Source organism: Falco cherrug, chromosome 2 (genome assembly GCF_023634085.1).
Source record: "Falco cherrug isolate bFalChe1 chromosome 2, bFalChe1.pri, whole genome shotgun sequence".
NCBI lineage: Eukaryota > Metazoa > Chordata > Aves > Falconiformes > Falconidae > Falco > Falco cherrug.
In genome coordinates this window covers 65,892,355-65,911,641 of record NC_073698.1, presented here as the reverse complement: position 1 = coordinate 65,911,641, position 19,287 = coordinate 65,892,355, and the positions used below count along the sequence as shown (strand labels likewise).

Genomic DNA, 19,287 nt, shown 5'->3' with positions numbered 1-19,287 from the left:
GCTGAGGCGGGCGCTCGTGGCGCGGGGCGGCCGCGCGGGCCCCTCCCGGCCGGAGGGTGGCGCGGCGCGGCAGTGATTGCCGGGGCATGCCGGCGCCGGGAGGAGGGGCTCGGGCAGCCGCGGCTCCGCCGCGCCCGCGGCGGCGGCATCAGCAGCAGCAGGAGGAGCGGCGGCGCGACGCGATGGGGCAGGGGCGGTGATGGCGGAGCCGGCGGAGCTGCGGCAGGAGTCGGTGGTGCGGTTTCTGGCGGCGCGGGGCGGGCGGGCGCGCAACGCGGAGCTGCTGGAGCATTTCCGGGACTGGCTCAGCCCCCCGGAGCCCGGCCGCCGCGCCGCCGCCCGCCACCGCTTCAAGGAGCTGGTCAACGCCGTGGCCACCGTGCGCCAGGAGCCCGGCACCGGCGTCAAGTACGTGCACCTCCGCCGTCGGTACTGCGCCCCGGAGCCCCCCGCCGCCGCCCTGACCCCCGGGGAGGAGGGGGCGGCGGCGGCGGCGGGGGACAGCGCAGAGCGACCGAGCCCGCCGCCCTGCCCGCGGGCGGGCGCTGAGGAGGCGGGGGCGCCGTCGGCGGCGGGCGAGGATGCCGGCAGCCGCCCTCAGCCCTCGGGGCGGCGGGGCGAGCCGCCCCGGCCGAGCGCGGCGGCGGGCGGAGGCCAGCGGAAGGGCTCCCGGCGGGGACCGCCGCCCGGGCGCGGCGGAGGCGGCGAGGAGACTGCGGTAGCCGCGGGCCCGGGGCGGCCCCCGCCGGCAGAAGAGGGGGCGGTGGCGGAGGGCGCCCCCGGGGCGGCGGCGCAGGGAGGCGGCCGCAGGAGCCTGCGGGAAGCGGCGCGGGGCGGCTCGCCCCAGCTGAAGCGCGGCGCCCTGCCCGGGGGAGGCCGCGGCCGCGACTCAGACAGCGCCTCGGTGGCCTCGTCCTCCGCCGAGGAGGAGGGGAGCACTACCGGCGCCGTAGCCCTGGACCCCCTGGAGCACGCCTGGATGCTGTCGGCCTCGGACGGGCGGTGGGAGAGCCTGGAGGGGCTGCTGAGCTGCGAGCCGGCGCTGCTTTGCAAGCGGGACTTCATCACCGGCTTCACGGTGCTGCACTGGGCCGCCAAGCACGGGCGGCAGGAGCTGCTGGCCACGCTGGTCAACTTCGCCCAGCGGCACCAGCTGCCCGTGGACATCAACGCCCGCACCAGCGGCGGGCACACGGCGCTGCACATAGCCGCCATGCACGGCCACGCCGAGGTGGTGAAGCTGCTGGTAGGAGCCTACGACGCCGATGTGGACATCCGCGACTACAGCGGGCGCAAGGCTGCGCAGTACCTGCACCAGGGCACCTCGGGGGATATGCGGAGCCTCGTGGGGGCCCTGGAGGAGGAGGAGGAGGAGGAAGGGGCCGCTGCCAATGGGAGCGGGCGCTGGAGGCTCTCCAAGGTGTTGCCCTCCAACCTCATGAGCTACCGGCTCTCCCACCACCACCACCACCATCACAGCACTGGGGAGGAAGCTGAGGGCACTGAAGGGGCAGCGGTGCCAGGCAAGGGCAAGGAGATGACCAGGAAAGCCTCCAGCAGTGGGCGGATGAAGCCTCGGCTTAATAAGATCCGCTTCAGGACTCAGATCATCCACAACACGCCCTCCTTTCGCGGTGACACTGAGGAGGAAGAGCACGAGGAGAAATCCCTGAAAGCGTCGTTCAAGCTTAGGCCAAAATCCAATGTCTTTGGATAAGGCCAGGGAGCAGGAGGTCTGGGAGGTGGGCGCATGGACCAGTGTGCCCTAGGGCATGGCACGGAGGGTGAGGCAGGTACGAGTGGGTGCTCATCTGCACTCGTGGGTTCTGGGCAGATGGGTCCTCAATATCTTGCTTTGACTCTCGGTTCAGTGGGGTAGGTGAGCCCAGTGGGTCAATAGGGCTCTGGTGGCTTATAACTCCTGAGGGCAGCTGCTTCATCTGGGCCCTCGCTGCTGGAATGGGAAGCAGCAGGTGCGTTGAGAAATGCTGGGGTGTTTGAAAGCTGTGGTCCTTTCACTCTAAGAGCAGGCGTCAGGATTGGAAACCTGTGTTAGTGAACATTAGGATTAGCAAATTGAGTGAGGGAAAGAAAAACGCAAATGCTCTATGCTTTCTATTATCAGCTAGTACTATAAACTACTTACAAACAACTTGCTATGTCAGAAGAACACCTAAGTAATATGCAAGTGTACTTTCAAGTTTCTCTTTAACAGCAATACCACTTGGCACAGTGTGGAGTTGGGTACCCAAAATGAGAGGCTGGATAACGGTTTCCTGTCAGAATCCAAGCTTAAATCCGTCAAAGACTTGAGCCTGTGTTGACTTTATGCATTGAAAATTGCCTGATTTGACATTGTGAATATTTTCAACAACAAAAAATCCATTGCACTGCAAACAATGAATAAAGTTAACCACATGCAGAAGTCTCTGCTGTCTGAGATACTACTGAGCTTGCTTATCGCTGTTGGAATACTAATACAAGATAATGGAAGCAAAGAGTTTATATATTTGGTATCTTATGTTTTGTCTTAGGCAAAGCAATTTTATTTTAATCACTGTGAATTCTCAAGTGCCAGACCTAGCGCAGTTCCAGTTATTAAGTCTGGTCAGTTCTTCTTAATGTTGTTTGTGTAACTCACTGCATTTAAAAACAGAAAATTGTGTTGTATGTACTACCTGTGAAAGTTGTTCTCTTTTAGAAAAGAGCACAGACACCATTGCATGAAACCTTGATGAAACTCTAGTATGGTCCTGTAATGTAATAGCTACAGGTCTGTGTTTGGTAGTAACTTGTGTGCCAATCCCTTCAACTGACTGTGCAGAAATTGGGGGGCGGAGGGGGGAGGCGAAGAGAGAGAAAGAAAAAATAAAAAAGGAAGGTGTGTGAATTCATACACAAGGTGAATAACTACAAACTAGAACTCTGAAACTATCACTGTTTATCATCCTGAGTGAAAGCAGTATAATGACATGTTCTAGTTAAGTGATGCCAATGGTGTTTGAGTTCTTTTAAACCTGTATTTCTAGAGGAGTGATAACCAAGGCTTTGAACTGTTGTTTAACAGCCTAGTAAGTCTTAATCTGATTGAGCCTATCCGTCTGCTAAACCTTTCACAAACCTTGAATCCTGTTTCTCTGCTTTAAAGGTAGCAATTCCAGTAAAATCTAGGAGGCAGATTTGTATCTAGATTTGGCTTTCCTTAAGAATGAGGTACTGAGCTGACCCAGGATCCTGAGTGAGGTTCAAGGTAGCAGCTCATCTGTGCTTAGATGTTAAGGTAAAGCGTGTTTCGAGTTGGCTTCCTCAGAATGTATGTGCATGTCTGGCCTGTCATTAACCAAAAGTAGGTAGGCTTCAACATGTTAAAATCCAAATCTGAGAAACTGATTAAATGCATGCCACAAGCTCTAGAACACCTTGCAGGGAAACTGCTGCTGGGAGATGTGCACTTTCAAGGTAACAGCTGCCTGTAGGTGTACGTTTCTTGTAGTGACAAGGGAAGGGAGTGCTAGCAATTCATTTGTTTCAGACTTCCCATGCAGATAAATTACCAATTTCTGCACTTTGTGTCAAAACCTAATAAATGACAGTATTTGCATAGGCATGCGAGTGACAGTTACTTCTGGGAAAAGTTACGTGAAAAAAATTGAATCTCTGCATAGGTGCTGGTCAGTACTTTTGTGCAAAAAGCCTAGAATTTATACAGAGGTTCAGATTTAGTTTACAATTTATAAGCTATGTTATTATAGATTTCATGTGCCTTCATTTTGGGTTGGTTGCCACAAATGTGATGGATAAAATCAGTCTTGCAAAGCACTTTGTCTTTACATCTGTAGGACAGGACCAGAAGTTTTCCCTCAGCCCCTCCCATTTAAGCTGTAAACTTGTACAATGAAAAGGGGGGGGGGGGGGGGGGGGGAATATTCATATACTTCACAGTTAATTCTTTTGTAACGGAGAAGGTAACGGAGAAGGTAATTAAATGCCTAAGTCTTAAATTTCCTTCACTCTGGAAGATAAATAGCTTTTTAGACTTCTGTAGAAAGGAAGTTTTCTGACGGAACACTGGCAAGATGAGCCCTCTTCAGCATGGCCAGTTCTGAATTGAGCACCTATTCTTCCATGCAACTACTGATGTCCAAACCTTACTAAAGTAACTTTGTGCTTTGAGAGTTTATAGTTCTTTCGTATGAGTTATTGGGTGAAGTGTTTATCTCTTCACGTTCAAATAGCAAAGAATTGCACAAAAATACTGAGTCTTAGATAGCTGTTGGGGTCTGGGGAAATAATTTGAGGGTTTCAGTGCTTTGGGATTTGGAAAGTAGCACACTTTTGATTTTAAAAGACTAACTGGAACGTAGTTTTGTCTTGCATAATACAGTAGAACTTTGGTAATTACTAAGGGAACTTGAAAAATGGTAAAAAGATGCCTCGTTTATAACTCATTATTTGAGGTATCAAAATGAAACTGTTGATCCACTGATACTGTTTAGCTGCCAGTTAATGAAATTTCACCATAATGGTCCAAAGGTCTTTGCAAAGTGGGGTGCAACACAGCAAACGTATCTTTTGGTGTTGGAGATATATTGACAAATGGCTAGATAACCACTAGTGTCTGTCTGCGCTATGGAACTAAAGCACTTTGATTTCACATTATGACTTGTCACATTCCACATGGTTACTTTTTATAACATGAGCTAAAACTTCAGGTTTTTTTGGAGATAGGAAAGGCTTGATGCCCTGTTTCAGAATATTTACAGTCTAAAGGTACTCTTAAGTCAAATATTTTGGATACATTGCCTAGAAGGATGTGAATTTGGAATAAGAGTTTTACGGTACAGAAAAGTGGAGCACTTACTGGTGTTTTTATAATGGTACGCTTGAAGTTACTGAATGTGTTTGTTCACTCTTTATGATGGTGTGTAAGGCAGCAAGACTGTAATGTGTAAACATTTGATACCTTTTATTGTATCTTATGTTTGAAATATTTTAGAGGCCTGGAACCCTGTCAGTTTCTATTATTACAACTTTTTATGGGTGTCTTTCTGAATGGTTATGAGTTAAGAATCTGTAAGCTTTAGTTTTACTGAAATAAAAAGAGCCCATGAATTGCTTATGCTTGAATTGACTTCTGTATGCTACATACTCAGTTTGAACAGCCAATATGCAAGCAGCACCTATGCGCTGGTTTGGGGAGGGTATCATAAAGATGTCTGATACTCTTCCAAGCGTTAGACAGTAAGACATGGAAAAAATTCAGTTGAGTCCTTTGCAAGACAGTAACTTTTTTCGTTGGCAGTTACTCTCTAATAGCTCATGTTGAAGTAACTGAAGACTCAATTTTTTTTGTGGAGAAGTATGTCTAAATAAGGGCCTGGGAGAGTGTCACTGCTTAACTTAAAATAGCGTCCTGACTTTATTTCTGTGCAGCTAAGTATCTCTCACTCTGGGAAGACTCGGTTTTGGCGACTATGTAAAGGTCGATACCTAATTAAAAAAGTTTTGGGATTAAGGCTTTTTGTAATGTCTTAACTATAGCTGGCAGCTTCTCTAAAGGGAGGTTTCATTTCATTACCAAGTTGGACTGTGGGATTTTGGTATATCTAAAATTTTTTTTGAAGCTGTTGCCTTACCAAAATATATGTTAAAACTAGTAAACCTCATGCTGCTAGTAACTCCTCAGAGAGAAATCAGATTTGTGCTTAGACTGGAAAAAGGCTTGGCTGTTACCATGCTGATGGATCAGGATGCATGTAGCTCCAAACCAAGCAACCCCTAATCAGTAGTTTGGGAACATGAGTGAGAGAAGGAACGAGGGGAAAGCCTTCCTGGAAGCTTCGGGCCGAGTGGGGGCATGCAGGAAGCAGCTGAGGTTACAGGGGAGATGGAGGACTCAGCAGGAGAGAGGCTACATGAGCCTTGCTGATTACGCAGTGGCTTGACAAATTGTTTAGAAAATTGTATCTAAACATACATCCCTTCTCCTTCAAAACAACAGTTGAGGGAGAAGACTTGCTGAGAGCTCTAATGTAAATTAATGTCTGATGTTTGATACGTTAGTTGGTCCTCTCACCAGCAATTCTTTGTGTAGCTAGTACTGCTTGCAAAAGCACAAACAACTCTTGTGTTGAGTGTAGCTAGCTACAGGTGTTGAAGGAGAGTCCTGGTCCATCAGAATGGCTCCATTCAGGCTTCTCACTGGAGGAGAAGCCCTTCAGCACTGCATTGCTAACTTATTTTTCCATTGGCTAGAAAGGAGAGGTAAGGGGACTACAGTCCCGACTTAATATGCCTTGAGTTGTATGGAATGCATATGAACCTAAAGGCAACAGATTAAACTTTGGAGACTTGATCCAGAAAAAAGTAGTTTAGTCATGCATTTTGTTTCCTTGTAGACGCTGAAGAAAAAGGTACTTACTGTCATTTTTTTTCATGTCCTCAGCTGAGCATGGGGAGAATGAAGAAATCTGAGATTAATATTAGGGTTTGGGACAGGGACTAGCTTTTTAGTTTGTGTTAAATTGTGAACAGCTTGACAGAAAAAATGGAACATACGGTTTTGAATTCCCAATTTTGTTATAACAAAACACCTTGTCTTATCATTTTGCAACTGTTCCAGAATTTATCTTGTATCATTTTTAGTTTAGCCAAAGTTAGTACTGATGTGTCCTAATACACCCACATTACAGGAGACACTGAGCCAAGCTACCAGGTTTTGTTTGCTTTTAATAAAACCATGTTACAGGTGAGGTATTTAATCTTCTGTGGTAAAACCTGAAGAAACCCTATCCTGAATTTTTTTTTTCAAGGAGTTAAGCTGCTAGTGGCATGTGGAAGAGTTACCTTAAAAGCAGGTAATACTTGGGTCAAGGTGCAAAAGCTGTGTTCTTTCAGCTGGATTAGCCATGCTGAATGAACCACTATAGTTTAGCTCCATCTACACTTCTGTATAGACAGCTGTAAAGTGTCTCCTCCCCTAGATTACTGGGAAGCATGAGAAGAAGCTAGCAAGTCATATTCTATTTTAATATGCCCATATTTCATTAAAAGGCATTTTGCAAACCTGTAGTAGGACTGGGGTGACAATGGAGGTCAACAGATGTGTGTGTGTGTCTGTGCATGCCTCTGCATCCCTGGAGGTAAACTGTTGAAGCTTACTGCTGTCGGTCTAAAGCAGACAGCCTATAGGATGTGTCCTTGCAATAATCCTTGTCCCTGAAGAGAGGCTTTGGAACCTTAATCTTAAATATTTCTGACCACCAGAATAATGCAGTTGCTTGAGCTGTATCTAGACCTAGCCCTAAGTTTAGTTGAAACACCAGGCATTTCCTCAGTGTTTTTACCCTGAAGCTAGAGGCTTTTCACTTTTTCTAGCTGGCTGTTGACCTCTACCAATTATTTCACTTTGCAATTCCTTAGAGTGCCTGAGAAACTGGTAGCAGAGTGGGCATAAATAACAGAAACCTCTTTGATGTCCACAATATTTGTTGGGGCACAGAAATCCCTTGGCACAGTTCATAGTAAAGAGCTGCTGTCCTTGTTACTACTTGAAATACAGAAAGACAAAACTAACTATGCAGGCTATAAAGATGTCCTCTGTTCTCTGAACATAAACGTGCATGACATGAAGCCTCCGAGTACCAGAAAACATGTTTGTAACACCTGAATATATAAGGACATTTATATTTGGTATTTCTTTTCCTTGTAACCTATCCCATAGTATATTACTATAGGTATGTCTTATGGAGGTAACTGTGAAAATTTGGGAGAGTATAATTAAAGGAATGCAGCTAGGTCCCACTGATTCAACTGCCTCCTGAGCAGGATGATTAGCCATCAACCTTGCACTTGCCTTCTGACTTTTGAAACTTCCCTTTCTGTCGCAGATGGACTGGGTGGAGTAGGCTGCAGGTGTTGTAGCTGCCACCTCACGCAGCCTGCAGCTGCGCAGTGCCCTGTAGCACTGGCAAATCTGAAGCCTTTTGAAGCTTCTGCTAGTACTTTCCTTGGTGGGGATGGAAGCAGAGATGCTGCATCATTTCACCTGCCTGTGATGTTTGTACGGGTATTACACTATATGTGAATAAATGGTGTGAACTGAACTATGGGTGAAACTGGGGTGCTGAGGAGACTCCTATATTTAAGTGGTGCCAAGTACAATGCAGAGCAGATATGGCTGATTGGAGTGTGTTACTTCTTTAGCTACTGATAGAAATCAGTTGGATAAACACTGAACAACTGCTACAGGAAACTACTGCAGAGGGTTGCTGTAAAATTATCGTATCTGTTCTTAAAATATATCATTTAAGGATGTTTTTTTTGTTGTATAGGAGTTACAAAGTGAGTTAATTGCATTGTGGGTAATAGCTTGCAGTAATATATCCCAAGTAGTACATCTTCTACAGGCTGCATGGTGGGTACATATTCTACAGCTGATAGCTGTCAGGGTGATAGGAAGTGTTAGGCTTTTGAGTTTCAACCTGATTTTTTTCTCACCTTTTAAAGTTTGCCTCAAGCTCCTGCAGTAATCAACTTTTAGCAAATTTTTTTGTTTCTGGGATAACTAAAGCCATCCTCAGAAGAGACTATTAGAAGGGGGGGGGGGGGGGGGGGGAAGGAGTCCAGCTGAAAACACAGATGTTCTTGTCCACAAAGGTCCAGAATCTTCATTTTGAAACAAAACGGTTCCTTAAGTTCGTCATAAAAATGCAAACAAGCAAAAAAACAGGCACCTTGTGTTTGAACTGGAAGATGTGCACCTTCAGTAACATCATCACTCCTCAGTGCCCACATCTGTGAAGTGCTGGGCAGTTCTTGAACCTGTATATGAAAGCAGCCTTTCTCCAGCATTCACATCTATGGGGGCTTAAACAAGATGAGAACCCAAATCTTTTCCCTGATCTGGAGTAAATTCATCTGAAGTAATGTTTGCAAATGAGTAAGTACAAATAAACAGAGGCTTCTACTGCATGCACTGAGGGACTGTGCTTTTTTCCTCTCTGATATACCAGTTGTACAGTGTAAATTCATTATTTTTTACATTGTTAGCAAATTTTAAGATTTAACCTCTCAGAACAGATTAAAACTCAGAGAATTCTAAATTAAAATGAGATTCCTTCTAAACTGAAATACCTGGCTGAAAAAAAAAGCAATCAGTTTTCCACTAGGTAGCAAAGACAAAGAACTGTTATGAAAATGTCTTGCTGATGGTGTTTGGCAAAGTACAGAGCTCTCAGGAGTGCAACGCTGTGCATCTTCATTCATCCCTTCTGGACCTACCCACATCTTTCCTAGCTACCAACACACACCCCTTTTTTCCCCGATTTTTCAGTAGCTTGAATTGCACAAATATTGATCGGTAGATCTATAAAGCACAGAAAATGAGGATGCTTCAAATAATGAGATCTCTTTATTAAGAATTAAATGGAAAAACTGAACATAAGCTTTCGTGTTCTACATTAAACTTCAAGAGTGAGAAGAACAAATATTGTGTTGGTGATAAAGGTCTCCACATACAGCATCCTAATTATAACACAGACAAGAAAACTTGGTGGGCAAATGTAGAAAAAGGCAACGCTTTCTCCTCAATTATTTCAGTATTGTGTACCTTAAAGGCAACGCTGTGAATAATGGACCACTCTGTATAAGAAACGCTAAGCATAGTTCACAGGATTTCCATTGATTATTCCATTAGCCATGTCAAAAATGGGAGTTCTGGTTAACCTGAATGCCCTCCTCATCCTCCTCTGCAGATGAGTCCCTTTTGATCCCCATGTAGATGAATCTATGTTCTGGAAAACTTTGCTTCACGTGCTGTTGAAAGTAGAAGACTGTAACTTCACAGATGACTAATAATTTTGAAAGTTCACTTCCCTACACACCCTTCAAACTGAATGTCTGAGGTAAAGAGAAGGGGAAAAAAAAAATAACCCATCTCAAACACGTCACTACACACAGTGACTAAGCACTACAGTGCAACCGCTCCTTTTTTTCATCATGGAACAATTTTAGTGTTCCCCATTCCACACTAGTGCTCTTCAGGGGTCCTCTTCTGGTGCCTGGTTTAAATCCCTCTGACCTGTTACTTTAGTGGTCAATAATAAAGAATTACCTACTCTGAGAATATTGCTTTTTCCCCAGTGGTCTTTTTAGAAAGGGCTTGTAACCATAAGCTATGAGCTGTTGTCACCAGCGTGACTTTTTGTGGTCCTTTACGGCCTCATGATAGTCTCACCAGCTCTTCTGACTTGCGCTTGAATGAAACAGGGAAGTGATACTGAGGCAGTCGAAATTGATGGATTGGGAGTGGGGGAAACGTATGAGCCTGTCAAAACTTCTGTCAATGACATTGCTACTGCTACTGGTTGTAGGCTAATATTGCTAAATCACAGTTGGTATCCCATAATATCAAGTGTCCAAATACAAGAAATGATGTAGCTCCTCATCCACTTCCCTAGAATTTTTGTAGCTTGCTCAAACAGTGGCAGCCAGGCAGGGATTACTGATGTAAAATAGATCATATATATATACACATACAAAAAAGAAAAGGCATGTGGCTTTTGGCTAGATGTTTTCCTGCTTTACCCTCTTGCCTCACTATGACTCTCCTGGGAGCCAGTCAACTCATTTAAAAATCTTTTAGAACATTTGGCATTCATGAAATTTCAAATAGCATCAAAGGGTTGTCATTAGCCTAAATCTTCAAATCTACATTCTTAAAACCTAGTCTAAACAACACAAATTCAAGCTAGACTGATTTAATATTCCTAGGGAGGGACTTAAACCCCTTCTAATTGATGAATATATGTGAAAATCAGTGTGTGACTGCAAGACTGGCTACAAGGCTTTAGCTGACAACTCGCATCCAGATCTTGATAGCTAATTACCGTAATGACGAGTGCTACCAAAAATCTACTTAGTGTGTTCCTATACTAATGTTTACAAAACTATTGCAGAAAAAAATAAAACTCTGTTAAAAAAATGATATTTCAAATTTAGTCTAATTTTGCAGTGTAATTTTAACCATACATCAGTTAAGAATCTCACTAATCCTGCTGGTCCCTATAATCTGCTTTTTTGTTTTGGGAATATGAGAGAAAAAAGGCAGTTGTTATAGGATCTTCAGGTTCCTATGTTTCATCAAAAGAGCATTGTTACCCTACTCATACAAAGCATCTCTAGGTTCTCTACAGACATTACTAAATTGCTTTCAATCCGCATGTAAGAATGGGAAATACTGCTGTAAAATGTACCCCCAAAATTATAAGCCTGAAGAAATGAGGCACACGAATGCTGCATGAGTTGTCCAGGTTAACACAGGAATACTGTGAGTAAGTAGGAAATATAATGTACTGAACCTGAAAAAAAAATATTTGCTGGACAGAATTCTCAATAAATATTCAGTCCTACAATCTTAAATATGGATTTTATGTGGGATTCAAATATTTGCTAATTTTAGAGTTTTTGACTAACACCTTTAAATAGTTGCGGTTTCTTCACTCCCATGAATGATAACTTTCATTGGTAGTTGTCTCCCCTTTTTTTTCTCCATCCTGTGGCTTACAGTGACAATGTGGCAATTCATGAATGAGTGGGTGACATTAAATGTCACTGTTAATCTTAGCTGGTATTGATGTAAAAGGTCTATTTGTGTTTGCTGGCTAAATCCTGCATCTAACAGAAGGCATTTATTAGTTCTGTTGTTAGAAAAATTGTTTCTTCAATGACACAGTGATGCTATTTCTGATTGTACAGAGGGGCAGAAAAGACAGCTGTTGGAATTACAGTGCAAATTACAAATTGCAGTCTCACAGGGAGATAATAATAAAATATTAGGGTTTGGGGTTTTTTTTCTGAAAATTGCTCTGTATTACACTAATGCATGTACATTGCTTCTATTTCACTCCAAAGCTATGATTAACTAGAACTTCCTTATGATTAACCTTAGCCACACTTTCTTCATGTCAAGTGCAGCAATAAATTTGGCGCCAGCATGTGTCTGCAAACTTGTATTTTATCAGCAGCAATATTAGCATCTTGATTGAACAGGAGACAAATACAGTCATCAAGAAGTTAAATGACTATATCAGATACTCTTTTTAATCTTTTTATAGTCAAAGGAGGGAACAAGGACTTTCTGAGGATAAGTACTTTTAAGCCAACATAAATTTTTATGGTAATTACTCAACAGAGAACCAGAGTTCTCCATCATTTGCACACCACAAACCACGTTGCAGTAAATTATGCCATTGCAGACCAGTTGTTAGTCCACAGATTACAGAATAACTTCAAGAAAGTACTCCATCCAACTCTTATTTCTTTCATTATGTTCTGGTAATTGCAAATTGAGCCAGCTGTAACTTCAAAAGAGCCATATTAACATACAAATCCTGTACCATTGTGTGAATAACCAGCTGCCTTTCTGTGGACCGCCACAGAATACTTCATGACTCAAAGCTTAAGAACTGCTACTCCAGGAAAAAAAGTACCTTCCTTGATTTGCAAACGCTAAAATACTCAAGAAGAAAGTTTGATAATTTAGGATCCTGGCCATCAGCAAAGCTCTAAAGTAGCAAACCAGCACCCAAAGGTGGCTTTATGCACAATTCTTGACCCTATACTGTGGTTTGATGTTATACCTTTGCAGGCCCACAAGGTCTTTCACAGGAAAGACATTGATTCCCTCTGTTCCATCCCCATTCTACTCCCAAATATATGCATACACAGCCCCTTGCACAGGACCAACCAATTGTGCAGGATGAGACCCTGCTAACCCAATGGAAAGCTAAGCTGTCACTGCCTTCGAAATGAATTCTAGTCTGGCTGAGGACTTTGCTGCTTGGGGAGTTCAATTCTGCCTCAGGGTCAAGAGCAGCTAAACAGGAAATTTATGAAAGCACATTTTGACTTGGACAGTGGGAAATATTTAGAATCCAAAAGCCACAAAGGGACTTGGTTCTTCCTTGTTTTCTCAAAAGATTACTGGGTAGATCACACATGAAGATTTGGAGCCTATTCTTTGCCAGGTGGGTAACAGGGCAATGGATCTTGTACAACTAGCTAAACTAAAGTAATTTTCTAAGTCTTCAATCATCCTCATTGGATGTCTTTTTAAATCTATTCTGTTTTCCTCTTCTCCTAGGAATTCTACAGATTTGTTTCCTCATGGCATTCTATACAAATAGGTATTGGTGTTCACACTGGGGAGCTTCCAGAGGCAGAGGAATATAACACTTTGCATCACAGAAGACTGGTCATCTGCAGCATTCTTTGCAAAGTATTCCGCAGTCATTAATGGGAAAGAAAAAAGAAAAAGGAACAACAATTGAAAAAAAGAAGAGATGACTAAGCAGAAACCTAACACCTCCCTAGTTTTTACTCTGAGTGTTATATTGAGCTCCAGTTCTCCCAAGTGTGTATTGTCAAAGAATGGGATCTGAAGCTCAGGACCCATCGAGCTAACCTCAGCTTGTACAAGATTTAAAAGAAACAATGGTCAGAAAGCAAGCAGTGAAAATTTGAGTTCAACTAACCAAGTCTTCCTTAACAAATTTTTGTGGTTTTGACCAAAAAAAAAGTGAAACCAGAAGGAGTCAAAAGTTTAAGAGAATGATAAAAGAACTAAGTAAAGGTATTTAAAAAGCTTCCTTCTAAATTACCCTGATAAATTCTAGCACAACTGCCTCCTGCTTTACCAGAAAATGAATAACAACAATAACCTTCAGTAAGAGCTCACTATCCTGCCAAGGTTTCTATGTTGTTGTAGCCCCTAAATGCTGGTTTGAATTTAAGAACTTGATTTTTTGTGGTGTTTTTTTTTTAAATTCCATTCTTCAGCACAGTTATATGTGTAACAGTTTTTCTATATTTGTTTTCTTTTGTTCTTTCCTAATGAATTTGGTATTTGAAAGGGTCAGTGCTGGAGCTAGTATGCTCAAGAAGACTCTGTCATCTGCAACTAAATATTTTTTTTCCAAATTTTCCAAGCTGGACATGGGGATTTCTTCATACTATTTAATGGAAGATACATGGCTATATCTCCTCTACTGTTCTAAAAGTCCCAAATTAATCTTTTCTACAGAATCTGGACCTCACATATACATCTGCAGTTTTAAGCTGTTCTTTTTACAAGCTTTTCTTAGACTCCAGAGAGTATCTTCCCATGCAAATACCTCGGTGTTTCAGTTATACCGCAGTTTAGCAGCAGTGACTGTCAAATTGGGAGTGCAGCACAAGAGGCAGTAGCGGTGTTGTAGCGTTTTAAGGAATAGGCTGTGTGCTAATACCAACTCAAAAAAACCAACACATATAAAGAAAAAAATGCATTATGTCTGCAGTAACCCATACTGACATGGTTGCATCTGAAGGAGATTTTCAACTGTCTTCATATTATTTCTCTGTCTTTTTGAGCTTTCATGGAAGGGACAAACTCTTGGTATTTGAGGCTGGTTTGTTGGCGTGGTAAGAAATATTGATGCTGTAAATTCACAGGAACTGGAAGGAGAGAAAAAATGCAAGCTTTGAGTAATTCTCCATCCAAAGGCATAGCTTTCTCTAACACTGTTTAGAGTATCCCTGCCAACAACTCAAGGCCTACCCTTCTTACTGTAAGGGTACATACTCTGTGCACCCAAACAAACTTTTCCCCTCTATACTCAGAAGCTCTGCACGGAGAAAAAGACGGTGCAGCATTATGAATCCAGCAGAAAAATTAGGGACTCATAGCCAGGGAACAGACTTCTTTGAGTTACACAACTGTACAGCACAGTTAATGTACCTTAGGTTGCAGGTGCTGCAATATGACAGAGCTCTGGCAACCTACATGCTCCTTGCAGCTGAACGAAAAGGCACCAGCCCTCTGCCTGCCCCCCTCACACAAGGTGAAAGCCCTTGTCCTCTTCTGAGCACTGGCTCTGGTGCTCAGAAGTGCCAATTGCATTGCTGCGCTGACCAAAAATGACCCTGCCAAAATAAAAATGTGAGCAGTTTCTGCCAAGTGAGAACTGGCTCACCAATTCTAGTCTGAGAGATAGGGATGCTCCAAGAGAAGGGACAAAGCTATGTGGCTGCAAGCAGGGCTGGAGGGACTAGGTTAGGATGGAGAATGGCTGGACTGCCCCTTCTGGTGGTGGCAAACTGCTAGTAATCCTTAGATGTACTGTGCAGGTATACCCCGATGTTTACACATGCTCTTGGTGCATCCCAAACAACTTGTAATACAGTTTAGTTTAAACCTTTTTACTGTCATTCCCAGGCTAATGGCAGTTATTTTCTTTGTGGTTTCCAGAGTTCCCTTAATGGCAGAATTCACACAGATGTATTTTGCAAGTACAATTTCTGTGCCTTAAATTTGTATCTTACTTATGCATTTTCCATCTAGCCCAGATTTTCCTGCCTGTGAGGACTTCTGTCTTCTGCTTCCCAAGCCAAGCGAAGCATCACCTCTCCTAAAACCAATAAATGTTTCCAATGCAGTACTCGGCAAATAGCAACTCACAAAAGAGTGACCCGATGAAACAAATTATTGTGTAATTGATTGTGTAAATTAATGCGCTGGTCCCTTTTGTGTGCTCCGAGACTAATAAGCACAAGTAGATAAGCCAAATCAGAACAAAATGGAGTGAAGACAACATAACCACTTAGATATGCTTGCTTGTAAATGACAACGGAGCTTCACTAGCCAGAACCTGATGTACCTGAAGACTAGTTTAGCTGAAGACAAGCCTCCTACTGCATGGAGTGATTGCCACCAGAAGGATTTGTGTGCTGTGTTTTAAAGCTATTGTTTCTTTTCTTTGTTCTATGCCAAAATACTTTTTTTTTTTTTTTTTCTAAAATCCATGGAGTACATAGCATATCCAGAAAGCAAGCAAACACTACATTGCTGTAATATGCACTTTCTAATAATGACATACTGCCAAAGCACTCCAATTTGAAAGTTTCCACTGAATTATTTATGAAGATAAGGCCTTATCCTTACTGGTTTGTTTATACCACATGCACTTTATGGTCACACCTTCCATCATATTAGTATAAAGGTACCTCTGCAGGTGGATTCTTCTTTCCAGAAATAAACATTTCCACATTAGGATGGTTAACCCATTACAAGGCAGCACAGCCCACGTGCAGGTAAAGTTTTAGAGCTGAGACATCCTGCGCTTAAGAGTAGGAATCTCTTGTATATTTTTGGCAGAAATGTTCATCCATCGTCGTCGTGTCTGTCCGTGCCCCGCCCCTTGTTAGCAGCAGCAAATAGCTGTTTGATAATCATCTTGCAAAGACAGCAAATATGACTTTTAGGAAGATTGAGAAGGAGAAGCAAGCTGAAACATGGATTGAAAATCAAAGTGGTCTGAAAACTTGCGGTAAAATTGAAGGGTGAGCAACAGACCTGCACCTGGGCTGCAGTACCAAGGCAGTAGTCACGTTCTTCCAGCAGAACCACTCAGAGCATGGACTCAAGACCCTCAGTCCCTCTGCTTTTAGTGGAGAGAGACTGGTGCTCCAAGGTCTCACCCAGAGGGAGTGGAGCTTGCCCAGAATCAGGGCCGTATCTCAGGTGCCATTCACAAACAGGGAGGGGTTCACAAAAAATCAGTGTTCTAATAGCTATTCCTTAAATCCATAGATAGAGGAAATAATGGGTTACACTGTAAGAATTTCTGCTTACTTTAACAGGTCTCTCCCCCACTAGATTAAAGTGTTTCAGAACAAGAGGTTTTGATTTTCTTCCATTGGCTCAAGATGCCTCCATCTGCACACAGTGCAGGCTGGGAGCCCCAGGCAAATTCATTTTCCCTGAGAGTTCTGCCAGCAAACCAGGACTGGGGCCCCTCAGGACCCTCGCTAGAGGAGATGGGCAGCAGGGCCTGCAACTACTGTCTCCTTATGGCTGTTTGCATCCCCCTCCTGCTCTCTCTTCTTCCCACCTGGAAAACAACTTATATGTACAAATATGGGAAATATTTCTCAGAGAAGTTTCAGTAAAGCCGTGACATTTTGTGAATTGATGCTGGGTTTTAATTGTCTAATCAGAAAAAAAAAAAATTAAGAAAATTACTTGTTTCACTTCTGCTTTTTTCAAAATGAAATGCATTTATTTTCAGCTTTCTGTTTTGGTATTTCCTTGAAATTTACTTTCTACTAAGTTAAATATGAATGACAATGCTCAAAACAGAAAGAATAATGCATTTTAGGGTAAACCAAATATTTAATTTATCCTGAAATAATTTTTCTCAAACTATTTGATTTCACCAGCCATTTCTGAAAAGCTTCTGCTTCAATACATCTCAAAATTATTTTGTCCTTTCATACTTTTTTTTGAACTATCTGTGATGTAAAGTATCCATTACCTTCACTATACTACTTCCAGGTAACTTTAATAACCAGGACCTGCTTTCAGAGAAGATTTTTTCATTATGGTAATTTTATGCAAAGATTCTTAACTTTCTGATAAAAGAAACGGAAATATTTGAGAACCTTCACCTCAGTAATGAGCTGAATGCCAGCAGGCAGAAGATACTGTTTGTGATAAGTTCGGCAGAAATGATGGTTCCAGCATGTTATCTAAAGCTGAGCCAGAAAGTAAAAGGACATGAAAGAAGATGAGACATCTTTAGAAATGCATTCATTTCAGAGCCAGCTTCAAAGCATTTTCACTGTTAGTTAAAGAGTACTTAGAACTTGTCCAGAAATCCTCAGGAGACAAATTTTAGACATTCACACTTATGGCATTCCATGTGGATTTAGTGTTTTGCTTATTTAAATTTTTCCATGAACTCAGTTCATGTCACTGTGCAAGTCTGACACTCCAGGGCAAACCCCTCTAACTACTTTAAAAAAATCTGGTAATCAGGGACAACACCAGTATCTTCCTCACCCGGTTCTCTTCTCTCAAAAAGTTCCTCCTTATAGACCCCACCTTAAGCACACTACCCAATGAGCTGGGTTTTTTCTCTGCTTTTTTAAGAGGCCATTATTTTGTGCAGAGAAGCATGTGGAACATAAACTTTGGATGTCAGTGTGTATACTGTAGGCACTGGGGCTCCTTACTTGAGAGGACAGGCACAGTACTCTTACAATGGAATACAGCACACTTTAAAAAAAATTATGAGAAAGGCAATGGTAAAATAATTGTGTTGCCATACCCATTACACCTAAATATCTAATGTGAAAGAAGCAAAAAGGGATTGTTATCTGACATAATTTTACATCTGGAAGTGATTTTGAAAGCCAGCACATATGCCACAGACTTAAAAAGAAGCTAAAAAAAGGAGACAGATGGTCAGTCACCAAATTAGATGCAATCAGAATATGGAGAGATAATTTATCATATTCCCTCTTCCCAGCTTTTTATGTAGATACTGGACTTGGCAAGCTGTTAATCTGCTCTGATGGGTGCTTACAATAGAGCTGGGAGCTCAAACACTGCCAGACCCAGCGGTCCTTGCAGTTTTCTGCAGGTTTAGTCCTACCAGCCACTGTTCTTGAGGTGCTGAGTGCTTTGGCCTCATTTCGTTGTTTGCATCCCTCTTCCTGTACCCATGATTTCACAGTGCAGTAAATCCAGCATTAGGGCTCCTAGGTCAAAAATGCTGCAGCCACACAATGGAAAGTGCTGACTTAGGCTAAACTTTTGCTGCAGAGTCAAGTTTTTCACAGCTAATTTGTTGTACTGGCAGGGCGGGGCAGGGGGTTTAATGGGAAATCTGGCATCATCTGTTTGTGCCACCTGAGCTTTATGTTGGATCACCTGTCACCTCCTACAGCCAGCCTAGAGGCAGCACAAATCCTGTGTCACACTCTTCCTGACCCTGTGGGTCTGGGACTGCATGCCATTCCCTGATCGACATTATCTTTGGCCTGGCATATTTAACACCAGATTACGGCACCACGCTTTCTGCTGCATGTGTATACTTCAAGACTGAGTGCCTTTCTGTCATAAATGTGCTGTTCTGGCTTTTCATTTCACTTCCCTAGAAGGTTTTGGAGCAAAACGATTCATTCCAACAGCACGAGAGAGTATGCAGTAACCAAAGCAGGATGTGGGAGTACCATAACTGGAGATGGGGAAAGTCTCGATTTCCCCTCTCCTTGGCCTTATTTTCATACCTTTGCTGTCCTAGATTGCCACATAACTTCACCCAAGTCAGAGGCCCGGTGAAACACACCTTGCAGTGGCTCCTACAGCCTGTCCTGGCTCAACTGCCCTGCCTTACTGAAGGACAGAGCTGGGACAAGGACTGCCACGCTGCCGGGGTTTGGCAGCTGCACACAAGCCATGAG

The 19,287-nt window shown here is 43.2% G+C and overlaps 1 protein-coding gene across 2 annotated transcripts; it reads left to right on the top strand.

The window, feature by feature from the left end:
* Positions 1–64: 64 nt before the first annotated feature.
* On the top strand, positions 65–13,802 carry SOWAHC (sosondowah ankyrin repeat domain family member C). 2 transcript variants are annotated; one of them, XR_008730832.1, is made up of 2 exons: positions 65–1,793; positions 13,145–13,802. XR_008730832.1 is itself a non-coding variant. In XM_027804904.2 (1 exon), exon 1 carries the CDS (start codon positions 200–202, stop codon positions 1,715–1,717), a length of 1,518 nt encoding a protein of 505 aa, XP_027660705.2. In that variant the 5' UTR covers positions 65–199; the 3' UTR covers positions 1,718–5,117. The 2 variants fall into 2 exon arrangements, 1 of the variants encoding a protein (XP_027660705.2); XM_027804904.2 differs by lacking the exon at positions 13,145–13,802 and having other exon boundaries at positions 65–5,117.
* Positions 13,803–19,287: the final 5,485 nt, after the last annotated feature.

What these genes read in the sequence shown, in the direction of transcription:
- SOWAHC (XM_027804904.2), top strand. Translation starts at nt 200, where the DNA reads ATGGCGGAGCCGGCGGAGCTGCGGCAGGAGTCGGTGGTGCGGTTTCTG.